The following is an 11,133-nucleotide window of genomic DNA, read 5'->3' as shown; positions in this document are numbered from 1 at the left end:
GGCTGGCTACGACATATATACAAGTGTTGGCTGTAGGAAGCGCTTGATCATGTGAGGGTTCGTGTAAAGCGTCCGTGTGTGGGTGAGGTCGCGCCGTCGGGACGATGGGGCGCTCGCATGGCTCCTGCGAGGGTAAGAGGGCCAATTCCAGGCCAGGGAGGACTTGCACCTGAAGTCTAAGGGCTGGTGACCCGAGCAGGGGAGGGTGTCGAAGCCTCGTACGACGAGAGGGCGCAGCGCGCGAACGAAGTTGAAGGTACGAAGGTAAGATTAGTTAGTTTACGTAATCTACTAGTGTCGTACTACTACTCGAACTCGTCGGGACATCTACGTCTATGGGCGTGGAATACGTGTTCTACCGCATCACAGTTCGACAGCTTGCCAACAAAATTGGCACACGACCTTTGAGGTCACATGATTTCATTCAAGCGCTCTCTGCATTGGAGAAGGGCAAGTAAAAAGGAGGCCCTGGCCATGGGGGATTAAAGGGCCTCTCTCTCACAACGCAACATCAACTGAGGAGGAGTGCTTGTTTTCATTGGATAGGTGCCATATATTCTGTATGTAGGGATATGGGGAAAAAACAGGCAGAGTATCCATTTGAGCGAGTCAGATGGTACCTAAGAACGAATACGGTTTAATCCCTTTGTTTTCCAAGACATCCAACAACCCGGGCGTCAGATACACCCGTTGTGAATTTATGACGTCGGCCAACTCAGGATATCGTTGTTTTAAAACCTGACGGATCGTGTTCGCGTCATCGCTGGCGAAAATATGCCACATGTGCCATGATGTTCACATTACAAGTCCTGATGCTATCAGATGAAAGGACTTGAACCATGATGCGAAATCTCCCCCTCTGAGGTCGGGTTTGGGTTGCGAATCCTGAGTAGCAAACCCCCCCAAAACCTGGCAATGAATGAGATTGGGTGTCAAGAAATGTGACGGATGACAGGCAAACATTTGAATCGACATAAATCTGCTGTATGTAAGGGGACACTCCTATTTTCTCCTTTTTCCCCTGTCCCGTCCCCTTCCTCCTCGTCCCTTTCCTCTTTCTTTCATTCCCTTTCCTTTCCTTTCATCCCCTTACCTTCCCGCTTCCCTTCCGTTCACTCCCTTCGCATCCGAGCCCCATCCGGTGACTCCGAAGTCCTCCCGGGCTTCGGACTCACCTCGGATACACTCGGACTCGTAGATACACTTCGGGGCTCGTCCGGGCTACCTCCATCCTCTTCTCCCACTTCATTACTCCTTGTCCCCACTTCCCTAGGTCGCTGGCACGACTCCTGTACATTCCCCTTCCACTTCATTATCACATGCCCCCTCGTACCTTGTGATATTCGTCCGTACCTGTGGCTGGTGTACTGTACAGTTACCCTTCATTCCTCCCACGCTACTACAGTATATACTTCGCTTCCTAGCATGGAGAATCCCCATCCTGTTCTCTTTGGATTCTCCCTCTGCTAGGTGGGCAGCTCTCTCATGTATTGTAGTTAGTTTTATTCATCTCTTTGGATTCTCCCTCTGCTAGGCCTGCGCTGTCGGCCGTCTTGAGGTTGCCCTTACAGCAGAACAGGATCTCCCATCCTGGCACCAGAGCCCTACGGAAAACGTCCTGCGCCACTCCGGACTCGTTCTCGACGTCTCTCCGGTTTTGCGGACATTCTGGACGCTCTCCTGCTACTCCCACCCACCTCTGAGGACCCAAGGAACTCCATCCCTCGCCCCCCTGACGACTCCGAAATGCCGGGCGCCTCCAGCCAGATCCCGCCATCCGAGCCAGTCGCTCCAGGACCGGACTCCGAGACTTTGCAGACCTTGTGGGCTCAGACGTACGAACACCAAACCCAAATCAGCTCCATCCAGGATACACTCGCCCGAATTGAAGGACTCCTCTTAACACCCTGTCCGACTACTCCGAAAACAACTCCGGACTCCGAGCTGAGGGGCACTGAAGCCTCCCAGCACGCCCCGAGTCGATCCGAAATCACCCCGCGTTCCCGTTTGAAGCCCGCCTCTCCCCCGATCTTCGACGGAAACCGCAAGGATGGTCGCACGTTCTACAACACGTGCTCCATCTACTTCCAGCTCTGTCCGGACCACTTTCCGACCGAGCAGGCCAAAATCCTCTGGTGTCTCTCCTTCTTCCAGAAGGATCGCGCCAAGGAGTACGCAGACATGGTGCTCCGGAGTCCGAAGGATCCGTACTTCGAATCCTGGGCTGCCTTCGCGACCGAATTCCGGACTCGCTTCCTTCCAGATCGAGAACGCGAAGCCGCCATGCTCAAGCTGGAGTCCACCCGATACCACCAAGGGCGTCGGACTTTCCAGGAGTACCTCGACGAGTTCCGGGACCTTGTAGACCAGTCCGGATACACTGAGGGCTCCAACATCACGATGAAGTTCCGTCGTGGATTGGACTCCATCATCCAGAGCCGCGTTGCCGAGTCCGCAGACTGTCCGGACAAGGATGACTTTGAGGGATGGTACAAGGCAGCGCAGCGGGTTGCTGACAACCGTGCTGCTAACCAATCCTTCCACTTTGGTGTGCACTCCGGTGTCATACTCCAAATTGGGATTTGTAGTAAGTGACATGAATATTAGAGTTTTGTAGCTATTTCATATGCTACTATAAAACCAAGGCATACACTCGCAAATTGAGTCAAGTCAAACGGACCTCATATAACGATCATAGACATTATTTCCTACTTTCCCCTATTTACTCCTGGGACCCCTAATTAATATTCCAACATCCTAGTAAGTCAACAAGTCTTAAATCACTATGTTACATGACAAGTAAAGATTGCGGAAATGACAAGAACTGTACGGAAAGTTGAAGCACTTTACGGAACCTTCTAGTATTTTGCAAATACTTATCAAAGTGACATTAGATCTTGTTCATGAAAAGCTCAAATAACTTGAAAGACATACAAGAACATAGTAGAATGTCTGAGAAGTTTATAGAACTTTCCAGGATGTAACGGAAAACTGTACTTACTAAGCAGCAAGTCTTAACTTACTAAGCTTTGGCTTGGCCATTACAAATCATTGGCTTACTCCTGCTGAAATATGAGTCATTCAGAGATTCAGCACAGCCTTGAAATGCTTGGCATTGCACTGCCTCCTTTCCTCTGTAGTCTATATAAACCCCAAATTGTAGTAGATAGAAAAAGAGACTTTTTACCATCTTTCTTTCTCCTGCCCTCATTTCTCATCCTCTTCCCTCCTTTTCTTTTGCAGTACCTACTTCTTATTAAGTAGAGTATTACTGTAGGTTACATAGTAAAGAATAGACTTGATTAGTTGATAATTGAGTGCTTCGACCTGTGAAACCCCTGCTAGAGAAATAAGATTACGTGTCTTGTGTACACCTAAGTCTTTATACTTTAGTGATTGCTCCCCAGTCGTATTGAATTCGTATAGACCGTTGCTGGCTAAGCATTAGACTATAGAACGATTCTATAGGTGTTTAGTAATAATATCGGAAGTGATCTAGCAGAAACGTCTGATCTAGAGCTTCATATTTCAGTTGAATTGTCGTATCGCAGTTTGTATTATTGGAGCATTACTAGTATACTCAGTCAGGAATATTCCTCCGTCTCAGTGCTACTTGTCTCAGTCAGTTTACTATTTGTTTGTGTTTACCTATGTATTATTCACTTGTTGAGTAGTTCGTACTAATGTGTTGTGAAGTGTTTTACTTTACACTTCTTTCTTTCCTTCCAACCTTCTACCCCTTTCCACTCCTATTTCCCCTATCTGTACTACTCGGTAGTATAGTTTCCAAAGCCATTATTATCAATAACACACCTCTCAGCCTGCACAACTTGGGTGACTGTTTGATCTATCTTGACTGATCCAACTACATCCAAAGCATTTAGTGAAAACCCCACTGAGTGTGACACCGGAAACTCCGGACACTCCGGATCCCTCGTCCGACCAGCAGCCAGCTTCGGAGTCGCTCGGACTCCTGCGGGTGTACTCCCCGCGCCTCGGACTCAGCTCCCGCCTCTGCAACCCCGTTTCCAACCTCCGCCTCCTCCGAAGGCTCTCTCACCCAGCGTCCCCATGGACGTCGACCACACCCGCTCCCGACCCGCCGTTTAGCAGCTCTGCTACCGATGCGGCAAACCCGGTCACATGTCCCGGGAGTGCCCACTCCGGTACGACATCCAGTTCATGACCACCGAGGAGCGGATGTCCGCCATCGAAGATCTCCTGACCGCGGCCGATGTTGTAGAAACTGCGGGGACCTCGGAAGGAATAGACGATGAGGGAACGGCCCTGGTTGAGGAATCGGACACGGCGGATTTTGTCCGGACCAACGAGTGATCAGTGCGACCTCGTTGGTGAATAACCGATTTGCTTGTCTTAGCATAGACGAAATAGACGATTCCAATCACTCCGATGATTCATCCGACGTTAAGCAAACGACTCCGGTTACAATCCGCACTCTCTGAAGGTTTCGCCCGCAGTGGGAACGGCGGCTACCCAGTAGCTATAAGATCTCCGCGCTGCCCGGCAAGCTTTCGCTAGATATACCCGTTGAAGTGCAGAGCACGGATACACAACACCGATGCACCCTGCAGGCCCTGGTGGACTGCGGAGCCACCGGAGTCTTCATGCATCCGCGCTTTGCGGATGCTCATGGTTTCACCCGACGCAGGCTGTCCGCTCCGATCCCGGTCTTCAATGTCGACAGATCACCAAACGAAAACGGATCCATCTCCGAAGTTGTGGACCTTGTACTCCGGTTCAAGGATCACACGGAACAGATGCTTTTCGCGGTCACTAACATCGGACAGCAGGACATCATCCTCGGATACACTTGGCTTCGGAAGCACAACCCCGAGATCGACTGGCAGACGAAGGAGGTGACCATGAGCCGCTGTCCGTCCGGATGCGATACCTGTCGGAAGGAGTTCCGCCATGACAAGCTGACCTGGCGCAAGGAGTCCGTACGACTCCGGGAGTGTCGTACGGGTCCGATGCCAAGGGTCGAGGAACTGCACTCGGACGATCTTCCGCAGCTTCAGGACTGCGAGGACGATGATGAGGACGATGAGGCCACAACTCCGGACGACTCCGGACTGGAGAAGGGAGACCGTGTAAGGGCAACCTCAAGACGGCCGACAGCGCAGGCCTAGCAGAGGGAGAATCCAAAGAGATGAATAAGACTAACTACAATACATGAGAGAGCTGCTCACCTAGCAGAGGGAGAATCCAAAGAGAACAGGATGGGGATTCTCCATGCTAGGAAGCGAAGTATATACTGTAGTAGCGTGGGAGGAATGAAGGGTAACTGTACAGTACACCAGCCACAGGTACAAACGAATATCACAAGGTACGAGGGGGCATGTGATAATGAAGTGGAAGGGGAATGTACAGGAGCCGTGCCAGCGACCTGGGGGAGTGGGGACAAGGAATAACGAAGTGGGAAAGGAAGATGGAGGTAGCCCGGACGAGCCCCGAAGTGTATCTACGAGTCCGAGTGTATCCGAGGTGAGTCCGAAGCCCGGGAGGACTTCGGAGTCACCGGATGGGGCTCGGATGCGAAGGGGGTGAACGGAAGGGAAGCGGAAAGGAAAGGGGACGAAAGGAAAGGAAAGGGAATGAAATAAAGAGGAAAGGGACGAGGAGGAAGGGGACAGGACAGGGGGAAAAGGGGAAAATAGGAGTGTCCCCTTACAGACCGTATCTTCGCAGCCATTCCTCCTCCGACTCCGGAGTACCTTCGGAGTCTTCGGGAAGAACACGTCCGAGCTTCGGAGACGGTCTCGCAGCGCCTCGCATTGGCCTTCCAGCGCAACAAGCCCCACGATCCTCGGAACAGCGCAGTCCCGGACTTCCTCCGAGAATTCGAGGACGTCTTCGCCAAGGAGTCCTTTGACGAACTGCCCATGCCGCGTCCGTGGGATCACGCCATTGAGCTAGTGGACAGAGCGGAACCGACCTCTACCAAGTGTTACCCACTGTCCCCCGCGGAGCAAAAACAGCTGGACGAGTTTCTGGAAGAAAATCTCCGGACTGGTCGGATCCGCCCCAGCAAGTCACCCATGGCTGCCCCGGTGTTCTTCGTCAAGAAGAAGGACGGATGGCTCCGCTTGGTCCAGGACTACCGGAAGCTCAACAGCATGACGGTCAAGAATCGGTACCCGCTTCCGCTCATCTCGGACTTGGTGGATAAACTCCGGAACACTCGCTACTTCTCCAAGCTCGACGTCCGGTGGGGTTTCAACAATGTCCGGATCAAGGAGGGTGACGAGTGGAAGGCTGCATTCCGGACTACGCGCGGACTCTTCGAGCCGTTGGTAATGTTCTTCGGACTGACGAATAGCCCATCTACCTTCCAGACCATGATGAACGACCTCTTCCGGGAGCTCATTACGGAAGGTGTGGTCATTATCTATCTGGATGACATCCTGATCTACACCAAGACGCGCGAAGAGCATCGCCGGGTTCTCAAGCGAGTCCTAGACATCCTCCAGCGGAACAAGCTCTTCCTCCAACCAGACAAGTGCGAATTCGAGCAGACCAAGGTGGAGTATCTCGGAGTCGTCATCTCCGAGGGTAAGATCGAGATGGATCCCGTGAAGGTTTCCGGAGTCGCGGACTGGCCGACCCCTCGGACTCGGACTGAACTCCAATCCTTCCTCGGGTTTGTCAACTTCTACCGCCGCTTCATCAAGGACTACTCGCATATCGCCCGGCCTCTCTTCGACCTCACTTGCGCAAAGGAATGGCAGTGGAACGACTCCGCTCAATCCGCATTCCTTCGGATCAAGGAGCTGATCACTTCGGAACCCGTTCTGGTCTTTCCGAAGGAGGATCGGCCGTACCGGGTTGAAGCGGACTCGTCGGATTACGCTACGGGTGCAGTCTTGTCGCAACTGGATCCGGATGATGGTAAATGGCATCCTGTCGCATTCTACTCTAAAAGTCTACAGGCTGCGGAGCGGAACTACGAAATACACGACAAGGAGATGCTTTCGATCATCCGGGCACTCGAAGAGTGGCGGCACTACCTGGAAGGCGCAGAGACTCTGTTTGAGATCTGGACGGACCACAAGAACCTGGAGTACTTCATCAAGGCCCAGAAACTCAATCGCCGTCAGGCCCGCTGGTCGCTATACCTCTCCCTCTTCGACTTCACTCTCCAGCATCGTCCGGGTCGGACAATGGGTAAGCCGGATGCTCTCTCGCGCCGCTCAGATCACTCGGATGGTAAGGATGACAACAAGGATGTGGTTTTACTTAAGCCGTCTTACTTTGCCGTCCGTGCCACGGGTGTCACTCTTGAAGGGGAGGAGAAGGATATCCTCACGGCTATCCGGACTGGAGTGCGGAATGCGAAGTTTGAAGACGCAGTGGCAAAGGCGGCAGAGGAGTTGAAGAAGGCCCAGGGCAGTCGCAAGACAGTCCGGAGCGCGGAATGGTCTCAATCGGATGGACTCCTGATGTTCCGGGGTAAGATCTACGTTCCGGACTCACCGGACTTGCGTCGGACCATTGTAGCCCAGCACCACGACACCAAGGTCGCAGGACACGCCGGCAGGTGGAAGACCCTCGAGCTCGTTTCACGCAGCTACTGGTGGCCCAACATGTCCCGGTACGTCGGATCCTACACCCGCCATTGCGACCTTTGTCTCCGGACGAAGGCCCAAAGGCATCCGCCCATGGGTGAACTCCATCCGCTTCCCATTCCGGATGAACGCTGGGATCGTCTGAGTGTCGACTTCATCGTCGAGCTTCCGGAGTCCGATGGATTTGATGCTGTCATGAACGTGGTCGACTCCGTAAGCAAACATGCCCACTTCATTCCCACTCACACCACAGTGTCCGCCCTCGGATCCGCGAACCTGTACCTGCAGAACGTCTGGAAGCTGCACGGACTCCCTCGGTCCGTCGTGTCTGACCGGGGTCCGCAATTCGTCGCAGAGTTCACCCGAGAAGTCTACCGGATGCTCGGAATCAAGCTGGCTGCCTCCACTGCGTACCACCCTCAGTCCGACGGACAAACGGAACGGACTAACCAGGAACTCGAGTCCTATCTCCGGATCTTCGTCGGAGAGCGTCAGGATGACTGGGCTCGCCTCCTACCTATGGCGGAGTTCGTGTACAACAACCGGGTCCATGCATCCACTCAGCAGTCACCCTTCCTCCTGGATACCGGCCGTCATCCTCGCCTCGGGTTCGAACCTCACCAACCACCGTCTCGGATGGAGTCCGCAAATGAGTTCGTAGACCGGATGAAGTCCGCAGTTGACGAGGCTCAGTCCGCATTGGTCAAGGCTCAGGACGACATGAAGCGCTACTACGATCAGCGTCGGACTCCTGCTCCGGAGTACCAACCGGGTGACAAGGTCTGGCTGGACTCGTCGGACATCAACCTCGCCCGACCCTCCCGGAAACTCGGACACGCACGACTCGGTCCTTACAAGGTCGTCCAGAAGGTTGGCAAGGCAGCGTACCGACTCCAGCTCCCTCCGGGCTTATCCCGTCTCCATCCCGTCTTCCCAGTGGTCAAACTCTCTCCCTTCGTTCCGGACCCCATCCCGGGTAGACGCCCTGTCGCTCCGCCACCTCCGCAGCTCGTTGACGGAGAAGAGGAGCATGAGGTAGAAGAGGTCCGGAATAGCAGACGGTTCGGTCGGGTCCTGAAGTATCTGGTGCGCTGGCGAGGCTATGGTATCGAGCACGACTCCTGAGAGCCTGCGAGCAACCTCCAGCATGCTGCCCGGAAGGTCAAGGACTTCCATGATCGTCATCCGGATGCAGTACGCGTACTCCGGACAAGTCCGGTGAGTCCGATGACTGCTCTACCTCTCCGGATGACTCCTGCAGCACTGGACCAGTCCTGGGAGCGTTGGCGTAGTCGGAAGGCTCCGGGCTCTGTGCAGTCGTACTTCGACATCTTCTCGCAGCAATCCGGAGTTTCGGGGTTGGTGAATTCATGGCGCGGCAGGCAGGAATCTTCGCGTCGGGTCGCCGCAGCCTTGAAGGGGGGGTGATGTAAGGGGACACTCCTATTCTCTCCTTTTTCCCCTGTCCCGTCCCCTTCCTCCTCGTCCCTTTCCTCTTTCTTTCATTCCCTTTCCTTTCCTTTCGTCCCCTTACCTTCCCGCTTCCCTTCCGTTCACTCCCTTCGCATCCGAGCCCTGTCCGGTGACTCCGAAGTCTTCCCGCGCTTCGGACTCGCCTCGGACTCGCTCGGACGCTTCGGATACGCTCGGACTCGTAGATACACTTCGGGGCTCATCCGGGCTACCTCCATCCTCTTCTCCCACTTCATTACTCCTTGTCCCCACTTCCCCAGGTCGCCGGCACGACTCCTGTACATTCCCCTTCCACTTCATTATCACATGCCCCCTCGTACCTTGTGATATTCGTTCGTACCTGTGGCTGGTGTACTGTACAGTTACCCTTCATTCCTCTCACGCTACTACAGTATATACTTCGCTTCCTAGCATGGAGAATCCCCATCCTGTTCTCTTTGGATTCTCCCTCTGCTAGGTGAGCAGCTCTCTCATGTATTGTAGCTAGTTTTATTCATCTCTTTGGATTCTCCCTCTGCTAGGCTTGCGCTGTGCGGCCATCTTGAGGTTGCCCTTACAGTTATGGGAAAACTGACTAGCAACACCTGAATCTCAACAATGTCTCCCACTTGGAAGATGATGGGTGACGTAGGAATGTACCTGTGGATATGGATTTCCCTTAAGGTGAGTGTTCGTGAAACGAATAAATGCTGATACTTACTTGATCTTGTCGTTGCTCTTAGACATAATATAGTACTTGACCTCGTTGTCCTCCGTATGGATAAGACGTCTGCTGTCTGCCTTCTTCAAAACACCGCTTGGGTCTATGTCCTTGGTTACTGCAGTTGGTTGTAGACCTGCCGCCAAGTGGCTAGGGGTGAAGAACCGGTTACCAGTGCTGATCGTTGGGAAATTCACGGTACCGTTCCTGCTTTCAAAATCCTGAGTACTGATAAACTCGGGGGAGCGGAGTCTGCCCCCTGGTGTAAATCTGCTGAACAGGCTGTGAGCATGTCGTAGTTTGTCCATCATGGTGACGAAGTTTGTTGAAGACAGCCCAGTGATGGTGACTCCCTGGCAAAGCTGCGAAAGTCGCTGGTGTGACTGCCTGAGGCTACACTGAGTTCCTCTTGATTTTCTGTCAATGAAGAGATGTCCACTCACCCTGTGTTATCAGCAAACGGAGGCAAGGACACCTGCGCTACGATGCCTTGCAAGCCAACTGAAGCTTCCTCCATGTCGCTTGTGCCAGCATTATTAACAAGCTTCGCTAATTTCCCCTGTGTCTCAATTGAGAGTTGGTTGGCTGAATCCTAGAAGGTATGATGATTTGAGGGAATATGTTACCGGTGCGCTGATGCTGCACGACTTACTTCAGAGAAGTTGAAGCATTGCAGGTTGTTGCTGGTCGATCTCTCCAATATGAACACATCGAGGAGTTGAGCTGTGGTTATATGATGGTCATGTATTTCGTTACGGTGACTGCTTCCTCTTACCTGCTAATGCCTGGTCATAAAATTTGTCCATTGTCATTGTTGTGTCGTTCGGTGTCTTGCTTGCCTTCTCTTGGAACAGATGCGCCCTGGTGAAGCATCATTGCACCGTGTTATAAACTATTATTTCTATCGCGTAGATGGTCGGTCTTCTGCTCGCTTCTGCTCGCTTTCCAAAAAGAACTCTTATCTAGGCTTATCTTTGATGCACACCGTCCACGAAGTGCCATACACCGTACGGTTGGCCTCCTCTCAGCTCTTCCTGATCTGCGCTCTGATACTTCGAGTACACAGTGACAACCATCCACAAAGTCCACAAAGATAAGAAAATACCCCGTGGTGGTCACCCATGCTGTTGTTGCCCTTCTCCTGTGTTCTTCACCGTCTTCTCTCGCCCTCCTTGTCACTTTGCTCAGGCCAGCTGGTGTGCGATAATCAACACGCCTCAGGCCGAAGTGTTTCATGTGTTCCAAGACCCGGAAATACAGCTACAGCGGCGTGGAGCAAGGAGTCCACCTTGGTGAGTAGAATCTATCTCTATAAATGATGTGATATCCTCCGCTCCGCACTTCAGCTTTTTCAGCTTTCGCATTGCCCCCGTT

The 11,133-nt window shown here is 53.0% G+C and overlaps 1 protein-coding gene across 1 annotated transcript; it reads right to left on the bottom strand.

The window, feature by feature from the left end:
- Positions 1–9,755: 9,755 nt before the first annotated feature.
- On the bottom strand, positions 9,756–10,571 carry PC9H_008889 (uncharacterized protein; the record flags this gene model as incomplete). The annotated part of the gene is made up of 4 exons (XM_036778396.1): positions 9,756–10,146; positions 10,203–10,351; positions 10,412–10,482; positions 10,535–10,571. The coding sequence occupies 4 exons, from the start codon at positions 10,569–10,571 to the stop codon at positions 9,756–9,758; spliced, it is 648 nt and encodes a 215-aa protein (XP_036629824.1).
- Between the last annotated feature and the right edge of the window lie 562 nt (positions 10,572–11,133).

The sequence above is a fragment of the Pleurotus ostreatus genome (assembly GCF_014466165.1).
Source record: "Pleurotus ostreatus strain PC9 chromosome Unknown scaffold_6, whole genome shotgun sequence".
Classification (NCBI taxonomy): Eukaryota; Fungi; Basidiomycota; class Agaricomycetes; order Agaricales; family Pleurotaceae; genus Pleurotus; species Pleurotus ostreatus.
The sequence above is the reverse complement of the archived record's forward strand: the minus strand, read 5'-3'. Positions and strand labels throughout refer to the sequence as shown.